At 37.7% G+C, this 25860-nt stretch overlaps 2 protein-coding genes across 2 annotated transcripts; one reads left to right on the forward strand and one right to left on the reverse strand.

Annotated features, from left to right (window-relative positions):
* Window positions 1–198: 198 nt before the first annotated feature.
* On the forward strand, window positions 199–7148 carry prdx3 (peroxiredoxin 3). The gene is made up of 7 exons (XM_015608230.3): window positions 199–298; window positions 1734–1851; window positions 1981–2122; window positions 2764–2899; window positions 3409–3512; window positions 6629–6794; window positions 6889–7148. The coding sequence occupies exons 1-7, from the start codon at window positions 263–265 to the stop codon at window positions 6937–6939; spliced, it is 753 nt and encodes a 250-aa protein (XP_015463716.2). The 5' UTR covers window positions 199–262; the 3' UTR covers window positions 6940–7148.
* Window positions 7149–7625: 477 nt separating this feature from the next.
* Window positions 7626–23910, reverse strand: tm9sf3 (transmembrane 9 superfamily member 3). The gene is made up of 15 exons (XM_007258688.4): window positions 23696–23910; window positions 16715–16910; window positions 16345–16467; window positions 15183–15343; window positions 14925–15002; window positions 14665–14796; window positions 13911–14077; window positions 13328–13422; window positions 12182–12312; window positions 11294–11433; window positions 10882–10950; window positions 10638–10784; window positions 10350–10433; window positions 9617–9693; window positions 7626–9424 (listed from the first exon to the last, which is right to left on the reverse strand). The coding sequence occupies exons 1-15, from the start codon at window positions 23789–23791 to the stop codon at window positions 9357–9359; spliced, it is 1764 nt and encodes a 587-aa protein (XP_007258750.1). The 5' UTR covers window positions 23792–23910; the 3' UTR covers window positions 7626–9356.
* Window positions 23911–25860: the final 1950 nt, after the last annotated feature.

The raw sequence follows: 25860 nt of genomic DNA on the forward strand, positions 1-25860 counted from the left end.
TTTGTTTGTTTGCTTTTTATATGTATATAAGTGTGATGTTGGTTGTATATGTTGTGGATTTGTGCCTAATATTGTGTCTATCTCATTTTGTCGGATTGTTTTATATAGCATAATTATATATATAAAAAACATAGGCTGTTATGGTTCATGCGCTTGTGAGAAAGACTCGGTTCAGTTGGAGCTGTGTATCGGAGTCGCTGGAAAGAGCCAGTTGAAAAGAACGACTCTCTCGGACGTCACTGTCTTTAGTAACACATGCAAGATGGCAGCCGCCGTGGGGAGACTTCTCGGGACTTCTGTGAGTTTTGAGATGATTTAAGAGGAGATTTAGAGCTGATATAGCTGGCTGTGCAGGTTAGCTGGCTGAGGCTGGGCTGTGTGAGGCGCTGTGTTAGCTGGTGTTGGGGAGGACTGTGGGGATATAAGGGTGGTGGTTATGGAGAAGGGAGTATTTGTGTGGTGGTGAGCATAACCTTGTCAGTCAGTGGCGCATTCAGTAACCTGCAGCACAGTACCAAACCTAATGCGGATAAACCTGATCACATGAGCTGTGCGGCCTGAGTGCTGATGTTTTAGTGGTTCTTTTTCTGCAGTCCTGTTTTATGTACCAGCCCTTTACATTTTATCCAACTGCTCTACCTGTTCTCAACACACCTGACCAGTTCATCAGCATATTATTACACCTTACAGTCTATGTTATACTGTATGCAATAGAAAACAACTTGCATTTCAGTTTATTTATATACAGCTCTGGAAAAAAATAAGAGACCATTTAAATTTGAATTTACAAAATTGAAAACCTCTGGAATATAATCAAGAGGAAGATGGATGATCACAAGCCATCAAACCAAGCTGACCTGCTTGAATTTTTGCACCAGGAGTGCAGGCATAAAGTTATCCAAAAGCAGTGTGTAAGACTGGTGGAGGAGAACATGCCAAGATGCACGAAAACTGTGATTTTAAAACCAGGATTATTCCACCAAATATTCATTTCTGACTCTGATCTCTTTTGTTATTTTAGCAATTTATTATTTTTTTTGCTAAAATTGTTCCAAATGACTGTTTTTGGAATTTGGGAGAAATGTTGTCCGTAGTTTATACTATAATAAAATAACAATATTAATTTTATTCAAACATATACCTATAAATAGCAAAATCAGAGAAAGTGATCCAGAAACTAAAGTGGTCTCTTATTTTTTTTTTTTCCTAGAGCTGTATATAAACTGCCTGGCCAAAAAAAAGTTGCTAACTGGATTTAACTAAGCAAATTATTTTAGTGTGTATATTTTAAGTTCCATCCAGTTTTTAGTTCATACATAAGTTTTAAACAATCCAAAATGTGTTTCATATTTTAGATTCTTTTTAGCACATTCAGCTTTGAAGACAGATCGGCACACTCTTGGTATTTTTGAAGTGCAAAGACCACTAAAATGTCTAACTTGGACCATTTAGAATCCAGCTACGACCAGTAACAGGATTTCACAGCAGGGCAGTTAATCAGATTCTTACCAGGCCCTTCAAACACAAGGTTACCAAAACAAGGTTAAACTGGGTGAAATGGAGAATCAACATGGAGCTCATAATGTTCTATAAAAAAAGAAGACTATCCAGGGTGTAGTTTATTCGTGCATACAGTATACATGTGTGCAATCTTAAAAGAAATTATGTTGGACACCCTTGTAGACTGTTGGCCTGATCAGAGTGGCTTATTCATCCCTGGTTCTTATCTGCAGGCTGCAAGAGCGGCAGTTAATGGACTAAGGACCCTGGCCCCACTGAATGGGGCGTCTGCCATCAAAGCTTCAAGAGCACTCCCATGTTCTGCTGTACAGAAGGCCTGCTTCTCCATCAGTATGTTTCTATTGCTTGTATTTTAAATAAACACAGTGTCTGTACAAGCTAAATATACTGTTTTTAATTCTAATCTTTTTTGTTTGTTAAATATTATCCTATTTTTTTTCTGTCTAATCCAAAATTCAGGCACTACTAAATGGGCACCAGCTGTCACCCAGCATGCTCCACACTTTAAGGGAACTGCTGTACACAAAGGAGAATTCAAAGATATCAGTCTAGATGACTACAAAGGCAAATACCTGGTCCTGTTTTTCTACCCACTTGACTTGTAAGTAATTTAGCAAATCTGTATATTAAATGTACAAAGACAAACGACAAAAAAATACTGTTGGAGTTTTTTTTTTTTTTATGCATAAAATTATTGTTCAGTGTTTAAATTATACGTGTGTATATGTATGTATATATAATGTTTATACAGGTTCTGTTTAAAATGGTAGTCATTCCATCTTGAATCCCCCCATCACTATTGCACTATTGTCTTATGTCTCTTATGTCTATATCTGTGACTTTGTTGTATTGTTCATTTTAGTGTCGCTCATAAAAATATTTATATTTTTATCTTTCTGTACTGGTATGACCTGGAAAATGCTATGGTCAATCTGGCAATGCCTGTTTTTAAAGGACTTTTGTCACAAGTAAGTGTGTAATAGCCAATGCTGTGGAGGATTTAATAATATTTTTTTATAATAGTCAAACTAGGCTGCAGTTCCTTCTCAATAAACTTTGCATTCTGTAATGCATATGTATTGGTGCATAATATAGCAAATGCATTGATTTTACAAGTATGCCTCATGCCTTTTCATATTGGGGTGCATTCTTTTTTTCATGTTTTCTATGCTGAAATATATGTTCCGTATAAATGAAGTAAAAAAATGTTTTTGTTTGTTTTTCTTGTTTCCATCTTTGCAGTACATTTGTCTGCCCCACTGAAATCATCTCATTCAGTGACAAAGCCAGTGAATTCCATGATATTAACTGTGCAGTAGTGGGTGTGTCTGTGGACTCTCATTTTACACACTTGGCCTGGACCAACACCCCTAGAAAGGTAGAACTATTGTTCCTCTACACTGTGTATGAAGTACTGCTCAAACTTTTGCAGCTCCAGTTTTCAGACCTAATCTAAAATGATTCTGTGAACTATCCACATTTTAGAAATAGAAATGAATATAAAAAGGCTAGATATGTTGATAAATTGGTCATTCCTGAAATCATCCCCAATGCGTTGTGTTTAAAACATTTTATCACATAATGAGACGGATTAATATATATTAATATATAATTTTATATAATATTTAACAGCTTCTTGAAGAACTGTGGAATACTGACATACTAGAAATTCAATCTATGCCATTCAAATGAATTAATAAATAGAGCTGAATAATGATTGTCTAGAAACTCTATGCACATTATTGCTCCTGGTAGATAGATTGTCTAATAAAAGGCTGGTTGATTATAAACAGGAGTTGAATGTTCAGCTGAGCTTTGGAGGGAAATAATATAGCACAGCCAACTGCTAATCCTGCTGTCTGAACGTTGGTCTCTTGTTTGCTGTAGAGTGGAGGACTGGGTAAAATCAACATCCCCCTGCTGGCCGACCTCAACAAACAGGTTTCCAGAGATTATGGAGTCCTGCTGGAGGGCCCTGGAATTGCTCTAAGGTACTGAAATGACAAGATTGGATTATTAATTGCTATAAGAAAACACTTGCTGACTCTAGACAAGAGCCAAACAGGGACGTACTTCACAGGCCAGTCAACCCATGAGGTGCTCAGTTGTTTATTAATAGTGGTGTAATAGACCACAAAACTTGCAGTTTGGATCTGATTTTGGATTTTGAGTCATGACTTGAAACAATTTGTAAATAAGGAACAGAGAGAGAATTGTAAGAGAGTAATTATAGCTTTCAGTTTGAAAGTATTTTTGTGTTTCTGCTTTATTTGTATTAGTGATATTTATGAAGCCAAAGCAGGGACAAAAGTTTTGTCAATTAAAAAAAAAATGAAACTAGAAGTTTAAGTATTAAGCTTGAACTTACAATAATAATAATATATATAAAATAAAAATAAGTGTATACATTTTTTTTAGCTTGTATATAATTTGATTCCATGAATCCAATTTGATTCATTTTCTTGTGTATTTTGTTATTTGAAATCTTATACATTTCAGGTGCAGATTTTATGCTTTTGAAATCAGTTTTTTTTTTTTATCACATTTTCAAATTTTATTTTTCAGGGTTCAAAACTTTTTTTTTTTTACTTTCAGTTTTAGTTTTAAATTTTTTGAGTTTTGACCTTAATCTTGTGTTGGGGTGTGGCATTATAGGAAAGAGGCGTGGTATACGGTTGAGGACCTAGTCCGAAGTTCAAGCTTAATACTTTTTTTTTCAAATTGACAAAACTTTTGTCACTGATTTGGCTCTACAGATTTTTGACACACTCTGTTTGTGTTGTAGTTTTTGCATCGAGTGATTAGTGATTCTCCCTCATGCTGTATTTTATTTCTTTTATTCCGTTACACGTTATTGTTAAAAGTGGAGTGTGTAGATTTACACTCTGCTCTAATCAGTGGCAGATGCTGGTCTTTCAAGGAGGGGAAGCTCAATTTCGGCCTACATCTTAACATATGTAGTTTTATTTATACGTAAATTCTACTCTCCCTGAGATTTATTTTTTTTGTAAACAAAAGGCATTATTTTCAAGTTTTCACTACACAACAAAAAGGTACCCATTCTTTACTTTGAACAATTACATAAAAAAGACGCTATGACATGAATAAACATAAAATGATCATTTAAAAAAACATTACGCAAAATCTTTAAAGTTGGTAAAGGAAAAAAATGCAGGTAAATGTACAGGTGCTGGTCAACGAATTAGAATAATTTGAAATAGTGCAATCATGAAATTCTTTGAATGCATTTTTTGTGCAGAAAGCAAATCAGGTGTTCACCGCACCTGTCCTACTCGTTAGACTAATCACAGAACTCGTTACCTGGAAAAAAATTTGCTCAGCTGAGCTTTCCAAAAGGCCCATTTAGGCCATTTAACTATGACACTGTTGTTTTATTGAATTAGAATAATGGAGAAACCGTTTCATTGAATTAGAATAAATGCTCGAATTTTTGTTTTCTGTGAAGAGTGTTCACTGTGCAGTATAAAGTCAGGGTTGAGTAGAATTTCTAAGTTGTAAAATCAATCATGGGTAAGCAGCGCGACCTCTCAACCGGAATAGTGGCTCAAATTCAAGCCCTTCGCCAACAAGGCTTGACCCAAACTAAAATTGCTGAGCAGCTCGGCATCAGCCAGTCTTCCGTCTGCAAAGCTCGCAAGAAAAACTGCAGCAAGCGCACCAACAGTTCCGGCGTCCGAAAAACTTCTGCTCGCGACAGCAAGCAGCTGAGAAAGATCGCAGTCAGCAACCGGTTCAAGTCCACTTCCGAGCTCACCGACTTGTGGAACAAGCAGACCGGCGCTGACGTCTCCAGATCAACCACTTACCGTCGTCTGCGCGAACTCGGCTTCAAATCTCGCGTTCCAGCAGTAAAACCGATGCTGAACAAGAAACAAATGGAGAAACGGCTGAAGTGGGCCAAAGAACACGGCGAGTGGACTGCTGAAGACTGGCAGAAAGTGGTCTTCAGTGACGAATCACGCTTCTGCATCTCCTTCGGTGACCAAGGTCCTCGTGTCTGGCGTCGTGGTGGCGAAACCTACAACCACGAGTGCGTGAAAAGATCCGTCAAGTTTCCCCAGAGCATTATGGTCTGGGGATGCATGTCCGCTCGAGGTGTAGGGAAACTCTGCTTCCTCAAGAAGACTGTCAATGCTGCCGTATATCAAGATGTTCTGGAAACGTTCCTGAATCCGACTGTTGAGGAACAGTTTGGCGAAGAAGACTTCATATTTCAACAGGATCTTGCACCGGCTCATGCGGCAAAGCCGACCAAAGATTGGTTCGCTGAAAAACAGCTTGAAGTTTTGGCATGGCCGGCCAACTCGCCTGACCTCAATGTCATTGAAAACCTTTGGGCCATCGTCAAGCGGAAAATTCGCGACAGAAAGCCTACTACGCTGGACCAACTGAAGCAGAACATCGCCACTGCCTGGGAAGCTGTGAGTGCGGAAACTTGTGACAAGCTGGTCAAATCGATGCCGCGGAGACTTCAGGCAGTCATACAAGCCAAGGGGGCAGCCACAAAATACTGAGAAAGTGATGATTGTAATTATAATAAAAATTATTCCAATTCAATGAAACGGTTTCTCCATTATTCTAATTCAATAAAACAACAGTGTCACAGTTAAATGGCCTAAATGGGCCTTTTGGAAAGCTCAGCTGAGCAAATTTACGAGTAGGACAGGTGCGGTGAACACCTGATTTGCTTTCTGCACAAAAAATGCATTCAAAGAATTTCATGATTGCACTATTTCAAATTATTCTAATTCGTTGACCAGCACCTGTATTTCCTTTTTAATTTCCTTAAATAATCCCTTTATTAATTTAAATTATTTAAAATATTTTTAATAATAACAAAATACTTACTACTGGCCCCTGTTCATTTATGTCCTGAGTTTCATCAAGAAGAATGTCCATCAGTACATTTTATTTGTTACAGCACTTCCAGTCAGCCTGCTCACTTTATCAAACCAGAACAGCTGAAAAGACCTGTTACTTGCCTCCCCCAGCTATTATGGCGGTAACCCAAATTATCTGTGGTCTGTAATACCACTACTTATTACTATACAAAGGCTTTTCTTTTATTGCATTTTTCTCTCTGTAGGGGACTGTTTATCATTGATCCTAATGGTGTTATCAAACACATGAGCGTCAATGATCTACCAGTGGGCCGTTCTGTTGAAGAGACTCTGCGTCTCGTTAAGGCCTTCCAGTTTGTGGAGTCACATGGAGAGGTCTGCCCAGCTAGCTGGACTCCAAAATCACCAACAGTAAGACTGTCTGCTTTCTTTTTGAACTGAGTTATGTTTATTGTTATGTTTTAATCAGATTGTAATTTTATTCATACTTTTTTTTTTATTTCAGATAAAGCCCACTCCTCAGGGGTCAAAGGAATACTTTGAGAAGGTCAACTAAATGATCATCAGATAACTCTGCTTCTACTACTAGATAATGTAAAAATGAAGGCACTTAATTACTTGTGCTTATGGTTATGCACAGCCTAGAGAAGTCTGAAATATACATTTTTGGTATATGTTATCAAACACACTAGCAGTTTACCATCAGTTATTATGTTTCTTCTGTTTATTTGACAAGTTCTTAAAATAAAAGTAATACTGACTGTGTGCCATTAGCCGTGGGGTTTATTTCCTATGAGGCTTCTTAAACATTAAAACGTTAATTTTCTGCACCTGTGTTTTTTGGAAAAAGGTGAAGATGAGGAGGGAAGTCACTAACGTTCTTGCAGCCGCATTCGAATTCTTTCAATAATGCTTTAAAATCTAGCAGAAAGACTTTGCTTTTTTACAGTTACTACAGAAACAGGATGATTTTTTTCAATACCCTTGTTTTCAGAACAAACTAATGAATAACTGAAAAAGCAGGTGTCCTAGCACTTGTCTATATAGCATATAAAATATATAGCTACATTTATAAAGGACAGGTGAAACTACCAGCACACCATTCTTTATTCTATTGCTTAAAAAGTGCAGTTACAGAGAAAGTGTGTCTGTGTGTAATTCTCTTAAATGTGGTTCCTTTTCAAGCGGTCTTACTGGCAAAAGAAAAATTCACCATCTTTTAGAATTCAAAACATGCCTATATAACCTCTGTACATAAACATTGTTTATTTATTTTCTTTTTACAGCACAATTTTTTTAATAGCATATTTTAAAATGTCCATTCAGACATCACAAGGTTCATGACATGAGGAACCAGAAATCAGCTGGAATTTGAAAGGGTTCCTGGGTTAGAAAAAAGGCTTTGCCACATCTCAGACATCTTTAGTTACATACTGTATTTACACAGCCGAACCCGAAAAACAAAGAAAAGACAAGGTTTTGCTGGAGTGCTGCTGCAGCACGTCTTGATAGAAACAATAAAGAAAAAAAATCTAGTCAAGTGTACAATTAATGTCATTCTCAGTCTCAGTATGCTTGCAAAAACGCGGCACGTGTCCAACATTCACAACGTTGGTTCTGGTAATGTTTTTTAAAGTTAGGAGGAGAGAGGTGGCTTTCCAGCTTATGGAGAACCATTTAAAGCTTTAAATCATAATTGTTACAAAACAAACTAAAAAAAAGGTTTGCTGATACTATCTCCTCTACGAGCAGCACAGTCAATGAAGCAGTTGACATTGTGATTTTCGACTGTTTTACAAAATGCATATGATTACGGGCAGGCCAACATGAGTGTCCAGAAGAAAGAAAATCAACAAAAAAAAGCAAATTAAAAAACATAACTTCGTACAGTCAGGTGAAAACTTCATGCAAATACAAGCAAGATGTAACAGTGCTGCCCACCCCAAGCTCAGAAATAAAACGATCTTTAAACTGAATGTATTAAAAAAAAAAACACCCTGTATTAAATCTGTACAACCGAAATACATTTGGGATCTACATCTACAGTTACATTATTAAGGTTATATACATGTTTACCCCATCCATATATTACCTTCACAAGCAGACTTCATTCAAACCCCAACATTAAAAGTAAGACTAAACCAGAAAACACAAGATCACCTCAAAAACAACGGATGGAACAATCTGCCACTCAAGCTACACTTCTACCAGATGATTACCAGTCAGGGAACGATGAAAGAATATTTTCTTTATTATTTTTGACCCAATGTGTTCATTTTCAGTCAGAGAATTTAATAGTGTAAACTGGGGGGAAACTGTTATATGTGAGTAAGCCTGGCTATCCAGAAGTTGATAGCCTACACCAAGTTTTATTAAAAGATGGAAAAACAAATCCAACATGGACATTTTGAAGAAGCAAAGTATGTTATGCTCTTGGTGACTCGAAACAAACAATACAACAACGGCATCACACAACTCGGTAATACAAAAACAGACAGGTTGGAGCATGGACACAAACCCAACTCTCCAATATTCTCATATAATAGAATAAAGGCTCTCAGTACGCTTTGGCCTCTTCACTGAAGAGAGCTAGACTATTCCATCAGTAAAGGTCTATGTTCACTGGCGGTGGGTATTGGGACAGAATTATCAGAGGACCAAGGTTGTGATTTACATTTTTCCCATTTTTTTCAACTGCATAAATTCTACACATTTGCTCCAGAGGAAAAGAAAACGCAGTTAATAATAATAATAATAATAATAATAATAAAAAATAATAAAAATAAAATTCATGTTTATTCATCTTCCATTTTGCCTTTGTGTACACGATTTTCCAACCTTGAATTCACTGAGAAAATGGAAAACTAGATTTGTACAAGATAAGATCACAATCTCTTCTTGCAAAAGAAACAACGACTTGTGCCCGCCCCTGCTGGGAAAACATCGGCTGATCACAGCGGTGCTGCAGAGGTGCTAATCAATCTTCACGTTTGTGTAGATCTTCCTCACGAAGGCACTTGTACCCATGTACCCAACCGCTCCTATTAGAACATAAAAGAATAATACACTTAGAAAACAGAGGGATGATATTTTTTCCCCCTCTGCCCACTATGTTACAGGAGTACTCATTAATTTCAGACGGCAGGCTAAACATTGATCATGGAGGCAGAATGAAAGGATGGGATGAATTTGGAACATTTTTGGTCCTGATGAATGAATTTTGCCATACGTACCGCACATTATACCCAGAGCAGTGCTGAACACAGCCATGTACCCAAAATAGAATGATGTCTGAAACAAGCCATACATCCTGCAGAAGAAGGAAGAACGTAATCAGTATGTTAGAAGTCTATTTAAAATCATCCAACCATTTTAGAAAGAAAATGTACAAAAGAGAGAAAATAAAAGCCATTTTTATTGTCAAGCTCTGGCCCTCTGAGGGGATTACTGGGTCAATTCAGTGCTGCCACAGCATCCATGATCAGGGGTCACAAAGTCTGTTTGGATATGTGTTACATGAGGTAAGAAACAATTTATTTATTTTAATTTTTTTTACCAATTTTTTTTTCCCCATAATTTACCTTGGCCAATTACCCTACCAACTTATCGTAAATAAATTAACATGACGGCGTAAACTGTCTACCTTCCATCACCGGTGTATTATTTTGTGTGTATTTAAGTAGACACGATTAACTAGACTCGTAGTCCTGCTCTGACAGGCTTCAGCTGCTGATGGCAAAGCATCACCACACAGAATTCAAACTCACAATCCTCGTGCCACCGTGTCATCACCTAGGTCAGCTAACACTAAAAAAGCAGCACAAGAAGCACATACTAGGCTACACTTATTCAGCACTAGCAACACATTGGGGAGTTCTATCCATCTGGGAAATCAGGAGGCAAGTGGAAAACTGGAATAATTAGCCACTATAGTATTTAAAAAAAATAGAAGAAAAAAAAACTCACTTTGTTTTGAAGAAATAGTAGTAAAAGGAATACATGTAAACATAAACTGCTGTGGAAGCTGCTGATAGAAAGCTTGTCCACTGCCTGTAAAAGAATGACAAGAAATTCCATAATTATAATCTTTAAATCCCTTAAACTGTTCAGAATAAATAAAAAAAAAATCCATAGGACTTTGAATGAATTTAAATCAACAGCCCATTTTATCACTTATCACTAACCAACACTAATCAAATTTCCAAAAAAAAAAAAAAACACAAACAAATATTTCAATGAATGAGCAATACTCACCATCTGTAGTCTTCAGCATTAAGGAGGAAGTAGGTGCAGACGATGGTCACGCACACAGTTACAATACACAAGATCACCAGCACAAGCATCATGAAGCCATAAACATAGTAAATCTTGTAGGCCCAGAATGATGTGAAAATGAAGTACCTACAAATCAAAAACAGAGAGGATTTTTAATTAAATGTAATACTGGTATTAGACACCTAATGTGTGCAGAAAAACTGACTGGGAAGAGCTGCCTTACATCTCGATGAATATTGACCCAAATGGCAAAATGCCACCCAGACACACAATGACAGCTGGTTCCATGAACCTGATAAAACAGGGCAAAAAATATACCGGTGAGATGCAGAGTGCAGATACATTATTAAACACTTTCATTGCTGCAAAGGCAAGTACATCCTGTGAATACAGTGAATTCTGCTTACATGATGACACTACATAATTAATGCTACAATATAACAATGCATTACATCATCTCAGCTCCTGAAAATATTTATACTCCTCTACCCTTAGCCTTTATATGAATTCTCTTTTATCTTTCTTATATTTATGTATTAAAGAAATATCCCTAAGAATAGCCATTAGTCTTGCATACTTCAATGACGTAACATTTTAAACAGCATTTGCTCAGCATGAAACTAGTGCTCACATACCATTTCTTCTCTGGGATGGGTCTGGGCACAGCATTGACCCTGCAGGGGAAGTTGGGCTGACCCGAGAGATTCCGACCCAGGATAGTCCCAACCAGGTTAAGAGGCAGGATAACAAAAAAGCAGATGCAGCACACTGCAACCTGGAACATAAACAAAAAAATTAAATACAAAACAAAATGTGCTTCGGACATTAATCCAAATAATACACTCAAATATATTTAACTATATTTAACACTATATTTAAATTACTTGTTATTGCTCTTACTGCTGTTTAAACAACACTAGTACTGAAAAAGCACAGACAAAATTTTGATTATTATGTTCATGACCACTGTAACGATTACACTAAGATACAACATGATGATAATTACATAATAATCAGGATAATTCTAAAATCACAGATCATTTCTATTTGCAGGAGCAAAAAAAAGACATATGTACAAATATTTTCTAATATAACTAACAGTACCACTTTATAAGTGTCTGTGTAGTTGCAGACTAACAATCCAAATAATAAGTGTTACTACTGGTGAAGTACGCATTGTTACAGATTTATTACAAGCTGTACAGGTTATTTAATTACACATATTGGCATCATTTTGACTTGTTAAATTTCTACATGTAATAGTGTTTGTAAATGATTTTATAAAAATCATACAGATTTCATTATGGAAAAAATTACAAAATATTCTGTTATGTATGTATTAATGCATATTTTACCAGTATTACATGGATCGTTTAGGTATAACTGCTGTTGCACTACCGTTAGTGTTATTTGAGTTATTACACTTATTATAAAGTGGGACCTTAATGACTAACTCCTTAGTATGAATGTGATATTTCCTAAAATAATGTAACTAATGCCCACTGGACTGGTTAAGCACTCACCATAGTGCCAAATGGAATGGCTCTGGAGGCATGGTAGTAGATGGCAATGAAGTTAATGAAGAAGGCTGTGCCGCACACCATAGCGGGAATCAGGAACGCTCCAATGAACATCTGCTTTATCCATCTTCTTCCTGCTCAAATGAACAAACACAAAACAACATCTATGCCTCTGTCTCTAATAAGAGTGTTTAAAAACAGTGTTTAACCCAGAGGTCAATTATCACAGAAACAAATCATATTTGTCACTGTTCTGTGATACCTTTCAGTACATTGTTTGTATGGGAGACATTATAAATCATGATCAGGGGATTTACATTTTTTGTTACATAATGAGCCACAATGTTTAATGTCTCAACTGAGGACTCTTACGTCTTATTAAGCTGTAATGGGGCTCCCAAATGGCACAGCTATCTAAGGGTTGCCATTCCTTGGGAAATCACCAGGAGTCCCAGAGAGAACAATTATTAGCTGATGAAACAGAACCAGTGGTTAACACTCCCCTCCAAGGGTTTAAATTGTCCAATTGGATAGCATCAGTGATGGTTTGAATAGATGTGACTAGCTTGCTTCATTTGACCTGGAGGAAGCAGATGCTATTACTCGCCCTTCCAACTCTGCTGAAATTGTGCAAGAGCTCTAACTAGTCCTAACCAATGGGTGGGAATTGGGGGGCTGAAACATTAAATATACACAGACATAAAGCATAATATTATGACCACCTCCTTGTTTTTACACTTATTGTCCATTTTATAAGTTCCAGTGCTTATAGAGGAACGCTTTGTATTTCTATAATTACAGCCTGTAGTATCTGTTTCTCTGCATACTTTATTACCCTCCTTTCACCCTGCCAGGATCCCAAAGGACTACCACAGAGCAGGAATTATTAGGGCGGTAGGTAATTCTCAGCATTGCAGTGACACAGACATGGTGCTAGTGTGTTATAAACATACACAGAGAAACAAAAGAACTACAATCTGTAATTTTAAAACAATAAAGTGCTATTATTTGTGAAGATAAAAAAAAATTAACAAATGGTGGGAAAAAAAGGATATAATGGTTATAATGTTATGCTTAATTGGCATACATGGGGACTAAATTTGGGGTGAAAATTGTGTTGAAATAAAGAAAATGACTCGATAGCCTTACCCCCTTGTTTTGCATACAGGCTTCCCCCAAAGTAACCATTGACAGGGGAAGTGGCAGCATACACAAATATGGCCGTGCTCAGCATGGACCCTCTCCTACAAGAAAGGATTAAAAAAAAAAAAAAGTCAATACATCCACAGAATCCTGTTAATAAAAGGCATATTATACCTTTCAGGATTTCTTTTTCTCAATTCCTGAGACCTACATCTCAACCTGCAACTAAAAGCATCCAAACAAACTGGCTATTCCAGCTATAGTCAATTATCAAATCAAATGTATTTGTATAGCGTTTCTTACAACTAATGTCACAAAGCAGCTTTACAGAAATGTGATAGCAGCACAGAGAAACAGACAAAACATCAAACATATAATACAGAGCCCCCAGTGAGCAACAGAAGCAAGGAGAAAATCCTTTAAAACTGGAGGAGAAAGAAACCCTGGGAGAAACCAAGGCTCACATAGACCTTGTAGTACTATCACATGTACTAAGCTTAATATACAAGGGGGAACCAATCCTCCTTCTACATTTTAGTACATTAATTAAAAACTTTTAATCAACACAATCCAGGTTTTGGAAACTTACTCTGTGTACAAATCTTCAAGCATAGCCACAATGATAACAATGAGAGATACAGAGAAGATTTGGCAGCCAGAGCCAATCAGGGAGGAGAAGATCAAGGGGTGGCTGGATGGCCGGAAAACATCACCATGAACCTGTTTCCACCCGTACTCATCCCCAAGATCTCTATCCTGTGTTGAGAAACAGAGAGAGAGAGAGAGAGAGAGAGAGAGAGAGAGAGAGAGAGAGAGAGAGAGAGAGAGAGAGAGAGAGAGAGAGAGAGAGAGAGAGAGAGAGAGAGAGAGAGAGAGAGAGAGAGAGAGAGAGAGAGAGAGAGAGAGAGAGAGAGAGAGAGAGAAAGACAGAGTATTGTATGTGGCAACTGAGAGACAATTATGGGTACAGCAGAAATGTATTTTAGCCAAATTTTCCAACTCAAGCCATTTCATTGAATGTTATGTCAGCAGGTTCTGCACTAGTTGAATAAATAGATACAAAAGTAGGAACATGAATTAGGCACCATAAAGCACTCAACATTTTACTACACCTACCTGATACTTGTAAATTCACAAAGTGACCATGCACCTTTGCCAAAAAGGGTGTCTGGTAATTTAATTTAATTGATTTAACCAATTTATTTAGGAATATTAAATCACTACAAGTCAAATACCATCAAGTTAATTGCATCCAGCATTACTTTTGTTCAGCCAAGCTAAATCATCACCTCATTTGGCAGGTCCTTCTGTAATCAATTCAGAACACTTGAGTCATTACCCACCATATCATCCATTTCCTCCTCTTTGCTGTATCTAGCATAGTCTTTCCTCAGCGTCCTCATCAGAATCATAGACACCAGACCCACCAGGAAAATCACCATCATGAAGGAGTTAAATATGGAGAACCAGTGAATCTATCAAATGAAGAAAGAAATGTAATGAAATTATTTTCTGAAGAAATCACAACCTTTGCCATTTGCCTTCTTATAAACACCTTAATTTCAATAATTCAATATTTCACATTAAATGTTACAGTACTCACTCTGTGCTGAAAGAATGATGGATCGAGGTATTTATCAAACCGGTCTTCAAATTTCACATCAGATTTTTTCCATTTTACCTGTAACGATAGAGGAAGAGGCAAGGTCTGTTTCAGTATCCTCCAAAATGAGCTCAAACTGCTGTAGCTGCTGTATGACACCAATATTATGGTGACAAAAGGATGTACTGCAATGTTTCATGCAGCCAGACACACACAGCACTGACAATATAAAAAGTATTTAATATGAAATATACTCACAGAGTAAGACATCGCGATCCTGGTATTTGGCACAAGCTTGACTTTCCCCTCACTGGTCAAATTAACATCCACAATTCTGTTGCCATTGAAGCCTATCTCTAGCTTTTTGTAAGTCCAGAGGTAATGGTCCTCCCCATTCTCATCTGCTTCCCCAACGATGCCTGAGACATAAATCATAAGATCCATTAAATCCATTAGATCCAACTATGTTAGTTGGATGGTTACCAAATTAATTTTAAAATTACAAAAGCAATGTCAACAAAGTATATTTGTGGCACACACATAGAATAACTACTTACTCCAGCTACCACAAAAAACACATACAAACTCCAAAACTACACTGGGGCAGCTAACAGTGAACAGAAGAGCCTGAAGTGGGCTGGTACCCACCGGTACACAGTACTGGGACTTCAACATTTTACTCTTTGTCATAGGGGAACTGTTTCCTGCAGACCAGGGACATCCAACAATCTGCCAGTACATGAAAATGAAGTCAACTGTTGAGAATTTAGTGGGATTAAGCGCATTTGTTCTTTTCGCTAATTCTTTTTTACACATTTTTGGGGTAGTTTAATATCAGAATCTCTATTGTATCTGGGGATGATGGTATTATGGTTGCAGGTAAAACCATTGATATCCTATGTCACCAGATTCACGGCTGAACCTTCTGGGAGATGTTGTGGGCCTAATTCAAGGAAATACTGACAGGGAGGTACCGGACTCCTGTGAAAAGCTTGCAACCTAGTGGATGAGTATTATATGAGTGAAGAGAAGATTCAGTGTCTCGTGGCACTTTTAAATGTTGCTGATCTGATTACAAAAGGGCCACAGCAGCTTAGTTGCTAGATGCAGGATCTTGTCAGTCTCATGTAGTTTAAGATGAGTGGGTGGGATTAACAAGGAAGAACAGGGGAAGAAAATGGGCTTGGGTCTTCACACATTCATAACACAGTTAATTAGAACCTGCAGGGTCCACTGAGGAAGTTTATTTACAGGTTTATTGGGACAGGTCATTACCACAGCTCTGACAGGGGCCAAATGTAAATCACAGAGGCCATCATGTTAATAAGGCAAGTACAGGCACTTCTTTTTTTTCCACTGATTTGTGGCACAGGATTTCAAACACTAGAGTCGACCTTGGATCAATTTCTAAACTACTCACCCCAAATAGGTAGATCATCAATGTACATTTGGTACCAGTAGTGGTTCTTGATGGCGTAGACAAAGGCATCCTTTTTAGGTTTGTCCAGATCAATTTCACAGTATGTCGTCTGCATGACTTCATCTGTAGAAAAAGAGAAATGGCAATTCCAAAACCAAGTCTTAAATAATAGATTTGGAAACCAATTTGAATATATAACTACACCTACTTGCAGGACTTGTACAAGGTCTAAAACTCCTAATCGATGTACATCATGCATATTAACTGAAGCTAAGCCTAAGACTTTCATTAGAATTTCTTATAAAACAGATACAGGATATAAAAATGTTTTTTTACAGTACATACAGTTCATTAGCAAAATTACAATTACCTTTGAACTTGATGTCTAAGCCGCTGAACTCAAGTTCCACTCCTTGAAGAGCCTCTCCCAGTGTCTCATGGTAGTGGCTGATGGTCTTCTTATTCCCCGCACAGAAGGGCAGAGAGAAGTATTTATAGGTCTCCTGTCTGTTGTGATAGGGCCCCACTGTGTTCATCCATAGAACCACCTCCTCTTTGTCGGTGTACTACATACAAAAAAAGTAATAAAATATTAGCTATCAGCAGCATTCACATGGACAAAACTGGCATGCTAGATGACAGAGCTGGCAAACTGTCAATTACATCCGCATCCCATTTTCTTACTTGCCTGGACACTGTGCACTACCCCATTCATATGCATGTGTTTTGGTTCCTTCTCACTGTCTGACAATTGCACCTATCTGAAGGCTAGATAAAATTGTCCTCAAAAGTATGTAAAGTCAGTAGGACAGGCCAGTATATAGTAAATATCAATACATCCAAATAATTTTTATACAAGATATAAAGATGGCCATATTGCAATCTGAGTGTGATTTATTTACTATTTTCTTTGTACTTTGTCTGGTTTGTGAGAAAATTGTTGGGTTTCTGGAGGGATGACACTTAGCAGAAACATAGTAACGACTTTTATCACCTCATACAACAAAATTTCGTGCAGTTACAAATCAATACTAATAATTTAACAACATACTGTATTAGTGTTTCATCATGTTATTTTATATCATATATCATGGTTTCTCTGAAACACACCGAATATAAGTTTCTTGTCATTTTACTCAGCCCTACAACAAACATTAACCAGGTTTGATTTTTTCAAATTCAGAAAAAGTGCATTAAACACTTTCCCTCAGGTATCAATGTACAGCATGTCTGAAAAAGCAGTATCTTTGGAACCCCACCCCTTTTCTAAACAAGTCTAAAAGAATGTCAAAGGTTTAATACACATGAGCAAAATGTCCCACACCCATGGGCACAGAATGACGTGTACTTTCTCACAGTGCAACAATACAATGACAAACTCTATAGCAGGCTTGTATTCCCTGCTTCGGTACATCCAGTTTTACTTGTCACCTAAACTATGAAGTTCATTATGAACTGAATAAATCTGTACTAAAGCAATCAAATTAGATTCACAAGCCTACCAGCTACGATGGGAGCTGTGGACACATATTTGACTTGGGTTAAGGGAAAAGGGTTTAAGATGATTCATTTTGGAGCATGGCAAAATGATAGGCCCTCTACTCCATGCTGCCTGCACTGCATCACTCATTCTGGCAGCCCCGACATTGTTGAATGAGAATGAGAAACTTTGAGCACACTCTTATTTAGCTACATTAAAAACAAGGCTGTGGCACAATCATGTTCATGAACAGATTTCTTAATGAGAATTCCATCTTGATAATAACACCTCAATTACACAAAGTAAAAACAGATACAATGTATGTGCTTGATGATTTACATTGCCTACAGGCAGGACAGTAAAATCAGATAATGCCTATATAAATAAAAACACTAGCGGGACATAAAACATAAATGCCAGGTGTAAACAGCCTGAATTTTGTAAGGCTTTGAAAGTTTAAGAGAGTAACAACTGTTAAACTGTGGTAACCACATGAGCCACAATCAATAATGCTTTCAATTTATCTGGACTGCTGCCTTTAATAGCTTAACACAAAAAATGCAAAAATCCATAACATGCTTAACCACACATGCTGCAGCCCTTCAAAACTTATATCCTACAGCAACTTTTGTCCTGTAATCTTACACAGCTGCTGGAACTAAACAAGACCAACCATTCACTTGATATCTGTGAAAGTGGCCAAACCTGAACAGCCATCTTCGCATTACTTATAGGAGGGACATGTAACTGTGATTATTACCAGCACAGATTTGACTAATACACAAGAGAAGACACTCACATTTACTGTTCAGAGAATGTGATGTGATGTGAATGTGATTCTTCTCATAGAAGAGTGACTGGGTGCAAAACAATAGAGATGAAACAGTGCTTTGTCGTTTATCTTGTACAGCACAGTAAATGACAAAATATGACAACTGACTGAATAACTGTCAAGTGAGATGATGTATTGTTAGCCAAATCATCTATGAGGAACTGTTCAGATTAGTGCGACCAGACATGTTAAACAGTAAAAGCTGTCTTGTTGTCCATGTCTAAAACTACCTAAAAGCTATCAGAAAAAAAATAGTTTTCAGAATAGCTAGTGTAAATCCATGACATGTTGGACATAAATAAATGGTAAGCATTTCCCCCTTTTCTACAACCCTGAAAACCCCTCGACTGAAGGACCAGTGTTTTGCATCATTATCACCCAGCTGTGGGATTCAAATGAACCAATCTTCAAGGAAAGTGAGACAGTTCAGGAAGTGCTGACACCTTTCAAAGGTGAGATAATAAACATTTATTACCCTGCAAATTCTTTACAATATCATTTTATACGTAGACATCTACACTAGACAGACACCCAAACGAATACATATTATACCCTGATAACTGAAGCATGTTTACCTCAAATATAGATGTCAAGTTTTAGTACAAATCATTACATTAATAAGAACAATATGTTGTTTAGCTGACGCAGGAGTAGCCTCATGGGGTTACATGGAGCTTATTTAACTTTAATCTCATTTTATTTCAGTCTTCATTTTATAGAGCAATATTTACATACTTGGGCCAGTAGAACAGCATGTATACAAGCCAGATGGTCCAGCTAAAGAGAGTCGATTGGTGTAACTAGTTCTCTGCCCAGTTAAACAGGTTTATTACAGGAGAAAAGGAATGCAAAGAAAATCCCAAAAGGCTCTGCATATTTATTGGTCTAAATCTAAAATGCTGTGGTCATGGAGACCAGCAAATGGGTCACGTCAACCCCTGAGCTAATAGTTTTTATTCACTAAGCCATAAATAAAAATCTAAGTTGAACCCATACAGCATATATTAAACAATTAACATTTTATCATCATGTGAAAAAAGAGATAGTGTTTGGTGGGGTAGTTTATTATTTTAAAGCTTTTCAATTCTTGAAATGCTTTAGTATAACACATCCATCCTCTCATCAGTAGAACAGAACACTTCCAAAAGGCAGACGCAAATCCTACAATTAAGCAAGGCTGTCTCAAAACTGAACAACTCGAGAACATATCTTCCTAATTGGTTGCCTACAGTAGTAAAGTGAGCTAATCAAAGTGCAAGTGTGGAACCACTGTTATAACCCAGTGCATTAACAGTTATGACCCAGACCCAGAGTTAGAGCTTAGAGTCAAGCCTTAACCAGTGAATTAACATACATTTGCATAAATTACCATTAAACACTGAACAAAGAAAGGTGACCATAGTCACTTTGTGCAGCTGAGTCACAGGTGGATGTACCTGGTCGAGATGTCAACAATGCAGGCCTTTGAGTTAGACTGCAAAGCTGTGCCACAATTGGGTCTCAGTCGTGTAAGCTACACTGAATGCACAAGGCCTCAAGGAACAAATTATGTCTATATCAAGCATTTGTGGCATGTGTAACCTAGAGGATATCTTCTTTATTACACACAAAAAACTAAGTCTCTGCAAGCTGGCTATAGATTAACCAACAACTGAAAATGATAAACCTGCAACACAGGAATACAGACTATGTATGTATAAACTGGAAGGACCTGCACAGAAAACTGTTGGAGGTACTTATTGTATGAGGCTCCTTATCAGCAGAGGTCACTGTATTATTTGATGTGCGACAGAAAGAGAGTAATAAAGCACTCTCCATAAAGGAGACACAAGACAGCCTGGATAGTAGCTAATAGAAACACAAGTCAATATAGCCAAAAACTCATCACAGCAAATAAACACATCTGGTGGACTGACTAAATGACTGGCAATAACTAAATCTAAACTAAACTAAATCAGGGCAAGCGTGTAAAATCTCTACTGCAGTTTACGTTCAACACAGTGAAGAATGTTGTGTGCCCTGCCACCACATTCCCAGGCACAAAGTTCATGCAGGTTTCCAAGTTAAGGATACTGAACCTACACAAACGAGAGCAAGATGAATATAAATCTAGAGAGATCTATAAATCTGTTTATAAAGTCTGTAATCCCAAACAGGTATGTGTGTAAGCACTTGAATATTAAAACAACTTAAAATGCTAATTCCTAGAAAGGTGGTGAAGCTTTTTAAGTTGGGTAGCTTGCATCAAATGTTTCTGCTAAACTAGATCACTTGCGCGATTCAATGAATACAGTCTGCAGTGTTTGCCCGATATTGTGTTCCCTACCTGGCAACCTGTGTGAGGAAATAAGACTGGAAATAGGCAGTGGGTGTAATTAAAGGCTAACACACAAACATATTTTAAACCAGTAACAGACAGATCAAAGATCATTGTACTGGTAAAAGAATCTCTGTCAAGAGAACTTAGCATGTTTCCTTAATATCTTTTTATTTTTACATCTGATCATTGTATGAGTTGGTACAGAAAATGTAGCTAGCTAGTACGTATTGATCATTTAAAATACTTCCTAAGGCCACAGACAGTGTCCTCACCACACACAGACACTAGTGCATTATTAGCTACCACCCTTTCAGTCCCTAGACCACAATCTGCCAGTTGTGTGGCTGTAACCGTAAACTCTCTCTAATAGATTAGCTACAATACACTCAGTGTTGGAAACTCTGGGCTTTCACTGAACTGAGATGTCCAGATCAGTGAAAGCAAACATGACCAATAAACCTCCGACACATGCCCACACTCAATTAGCTTGACTTAATGATGCACATAAATTCTGATAGCTACACAAACTGTCTTTGAAATTAAATAACCAATAACAAAGGCTAATGTATGCTGGGAGTGCTGGGCTAGTGCTCGAGATAATACATATTTACAAGGAGCTGGTTTAATTTGCTTCAACAGGTCTGTTCCAACCATTTAACCATTCAAAAGATTGAATTAATATTTTTTTCTATATAACTAGTTTTGACCTCATCTACAAAAAAATCTAAAATAATAATAACAGTTTGTTTTTGTATTAGCATTTATCCTAATCATAGAATTTATGTTACATCATGATTTTAACCTGAATGAGCTGCTCACTGAATTCAATTTTGAAATTGGCATCAGAATTTAGAAATGTGGCTGGGCTCTTTTGGGTATATAGATATCAGTTCAAGGATTCAAGGAGGAAAGTTATTGCAGTAATATGAGAAGGAAGGAGGCCAGGGCTGACATTGTTTAGCTAAAAAAAACAAAAACAAATTCAACATAGTGCACACAGGCACTGTGTTACCTTTTATTAGAGCTTTTTTATCTGTGCCGATTCGGAGGTGCATCAAACATAGATGCTTTTGCAGGTACTTACATCTGCCTGTCAACAAACTTTGTGTCCCTTGTTTTTATAATTGAAATGGAAATAAAAAAACTTTACTTGAAGAATCATTTGTGCAAAGACCAGCTCAAGACTAGGTGGTGTTCCATAAAAAAACATTATGTTTGTTTTTCAAGACCAGATGGTCTTAAACAGATTTTTGTAGCAGGGTAATTGGAGTAATATGAATTGTCTTTTAATTATAACTACTAGCATTACGCTACTCTAATATACAGGATATGGCAGTAAATGTAAAAGGTCTGTGTAAGGTCTGGAACACATAGTTTTGTCTCAGAAGTATCTTTTTGTTTTGATCTTGAAAACATGATATACAGCTTCGGGAAAAAAGACCACTTAGAAGTTAGTTTCTTTGATTTTACCTAATTGAAAACCTCTGGAATATAATCAAGAATAAGATGGATGATCACAAAAGATCAAATCAAGCTGAACTGTTTGAATTCTTGCACCAGGAGTGGCATAAAGTTATCTAAAAGCAGTGTGTAAGACTGGTGAAAGAGAACAAGCCAAGTTGCATGAAAACTGTGATCAATAACCAGGGTTATTCCACCAAATATAGATTTCTGATATTGATATTAAAACTATGAATATGCACTTGTTTTCTTTGCATTATCTGAGGTCTGAAAGCTCTGCTTTTTTATTTCAGCCATTTCTCATTTTCTGCAGATAAATGCTCTAAATGACAAAAAAATCCGTAGTTTGTAGAATGAAACGACAATACTTATTTTACTCAAACATATTCCTATAAATGGCAAATACCAGGGGTAACACGTCTTTTAGCTAGTCAATGAAAATATATTTAATAAAGTGCATAAAGCCAGTGTTCTAATATTTATTTTGGTAGAATAATACATAAGCTAACTACATTTTACGCAGAGTTTAGATTCGTTGTCAACACGGGTTTTTATATATATATTATATATTAACTAAACTAAGGCTAATCTCAGTCCCAGTATTAATTAGGTTCTTTCAAGAACTTAGTTAAGAAAGCGAATTAGCGTTTGTTAGTTAAGGATAACTAAACTTACTAAGCTAGCGTTAGCTACATGTCTTCCTATCCTGAATGCCGTGGCAGGCCGAACCGGATACGTCTGTCTACTCAGGCGGACATGTTAACTAACGTTAGCTAGCATGCTAACTCATATTTGCCTACTTTTATTTAGCCATTTAGCTAATTAAATACAATGCTCGTACATTTTACATTTAACGCTGAGGAGATAACTTAGCTAAGTGTTTTAACCACACTTCACTGCAGGCTCTAGCTCAGGGCTCGTCGTTTTACAGGACCGGCTGCGTTCAGAGACGTTTGTTAGCTAGCCAGCTAACAGCTAGCTCCAGCTAGCTAGCCTAGCTAGCCTACCTAGGCTGGTTTCTCTGGACCACGTCGCTGCTGCTCGCTTTAGCCGCTTAACCACCGCGCTAGCTAATATGACACCGGTAGCTACACGTTCCAGGAGAGCTACCCGAATCCCCTGTTAACTGCGCAATAGTTCTGGTGGTATTTTTAAGCTGCTACTCTCCTCCATCTCCTCCCCAGTCCGGTTAGCTAGCCTAGCTAAATCAGACAGACACAAGGGCTCTTCGGCCCCCGAAGCGCTCCGCTCTCCTTACCGTGTGTTCATGCTCATCCGCCCGCACCGGCAACAACAGGCTTAGGAGAGGAATAAAGAGCACCGCCGCGACCTTCCACCTGGACGAGCCCGTCATTTTAGGGGGGAAAGTCTGTTTTTCGGGGGGATATTCTGTCTTTTTGGGGCTATCCCACCTTCCTCCTTCCTGGTTCTATGACAGTGGTTGGCTTGGGATGCTCTCTTGCGAATATGTCGCCAATCGTTTCGCGTTGAGGCACCGCACTCTTCGCTGATTGGTGGACGGCTCCAACACGGGCTTGTTCGACCAATCGCGGAGCGGAGCGCGGATCGGGCGTTGAGCTTCGGAACACCGCCGGCTCAGCGCTCCATCACCTTCGGCCACGTCATCCAAGTGCGTGCAGCAGGAGCGGAAGAGGAGCAGCTACTACTGTTACTATTATCACTATTACTATCACCACTATAACAACTGTTACTAGTATCACTATTACTATCACCACTATTACCACTGTTACTATCATCACTATCACTGTTACTGTTATTACTATTACTATCACCACTGTTACTAACACTACTACTATCATCACTGTTACTATCACTATTACGGTCATCACTATTGCTATCACTATTACTATCACAACTATTATCGCTATCACAGTTACTATCACTATTACCACTATTACTACTGTTACTATAATCACTGTTACTCACGATTACTATCATCACTATTACTTGAAAATATTATACATTTAAATATTTACTAACTTATTTTTTTATTTTTTATCATTTTGACAGTATACTTGCACTTTTTCCCAAATGTGTCAGTACATCTTCCTGAAGTAAAATGTGTGCTCTCCAATCCCATTGCCATTGTAAATATGTGAGTCAATTAAATTGGGCCACTTTTTTGTAAATGAATAAGACCAGCTGTATATAAAATCTAAAATAATGAATTGTTTCAGAAATGTGAAAAGGTATAATTGCTTTGGAATTCTGAGAACAAAAGTAACATTAGGTTCCCCTCTGAGATGCGACACAACATTCAGCAGCTCGTTGTTTGGAAACAGTTTTGTTTGTTGATAAGCTTACTTATAGTTTCTTTATCACCCATATTAGTGATGACTGAAATTTGATATGTTGTCCTTACTTACCATACAATTTCTGACATACTTCCTGCCAAACTCAACTCAAAACTATTGTTGCATGTAAAGTTGTTGGCTGGTTGCAACAATGCAAAAGCACTTTCTATATTTTAATAGTAGTATTCTATCCACACTACTCTGCAACCCAAACTGCTGCTGTCACGCAGCCTTGTTCTCCTTCCACAGTACCGGACTCCATTTCTCAGAATTCCGCTGGTTATGACATCAATAATAACCTTTCACCTTCACCCAATCGCGTTACGCTCCGACGCTCTGATTCACCTGTATTCTGAATTACTTCCGGTTCATTCTTGTCTAGCTCCTGTATTTAAGGCATCCGTTTGTAAACTAACACCGCGAGGTATTGTCGACTCATGTTGCATACTAAGCGGTTTCCTATGTTCTGTTTTTGCTTTCTTGTTACGACCCTGTTTTCGGATTATCGGTTTATGTCTTTTGTTTTGCCCTTATTGGATTTGTTGTACGGTTGGACTGTTTCTCGGTTTCGAACTCGGACTGTATTTTTGACTATGTCTTCTGGTATCGGTGAGACCGCTGTTTGCCTGGCTTTCCTGTTAGCAGTATCTGTTAGCTTGCCTGCTAATAAACCTGTTTGTACTTTTAACTCGGCTCGCGTCACTCCTCTCTACCTGGCGTCACAGCTGCATTTTCCAAGATCATTGTGTATATATGTATTTCTCTTATTATATTGTATTATCTACAATAAGTATAATAGTATATAAAATATTGTGGCGTCTGTGTGTGTGTGTGTGCCAGCTTGTAGTGTGCCTGTGGGGGCGGGTCATGGTAATCCGGGGACAGCGGGGCATTATGGGGGTATGTTTTGGGTGGGTTAAGGGGACCTACCATCTCTGTGCTGGATAGCTGGGTTGGCGGCCTCAGGGCTGTTTGTGCTGTGTTGGCAGTTGGGTTTCGCTGTCCTAGCCTTGTTAAAGGCTATAAGTTAGTGGCAAGCCTGTTAATAAAGAGCTGTTGAGTACTTGCAATGAGTCTCACGAGTCCTCCTTCCTCTTCCACGCCACAA

This window comes from Astyanax mexicanus, chromosome 7 (genome assembly GCF_023375975.1).
Source record: "Astyanax mexicanus isolate ESR-SI-001 chromosome 7, AstMex3_surface, whole genome shotgun sequence".
Taxonomy (NCBI): domain Eukaryota; kingdom Metazoa; phylum Chordata; class Actinopteri; order Characiformes; family Acestrorhamphidae; genus Astyanax; species Astyanax mexicanus.

Excerpts from the sequence above, each read along its gene's own strand:
- prdx3 (XM_015608230.3), top strand. The coding sequence starts at position 263 with ATGGCAGCCGCCGTGGGGAGACTTCTCGGGACTTCT. Across the intron at positions 2,900-3,408 it reads GGACCAACACCCCTAGAAAG|AGTGGAGGACTGGGTAAAAT; the intron begins GTAGAACTATTG and ends TGTTTGCTGTAG. Across the intron at positions 6,795-6,888 it reads GGACTCCAAAATCACCAACA|ATAAAGCCCACTCCTCAGGG; the intron begins GTAAGACTGTCT and ends TTTTTATTTCAG.
- tm9sf3 (XM_007258688.4), bottom strand. The coding sequence starts at position 23,791 with ATGACGGGCTCGTCCAGGTGGAAGGTCGCGGCGGTGCTCTTTATTCCT. Across the intron at positions 16,468-16,714 it reads CTTAGACATCAAGTTCAAAG|ATGAAGTCATGCAGACGACA; the intron begins GTAATTGTAATT and ends CTTTTTCTACAG. Across the intron at positions 14,078-14,664 it reads AGGAGGAAATGGATGATATG|GATAGAGATCTTGGGGATGA; the intron begins GTGGGTAATGAC and ends TTCTCAACACAG.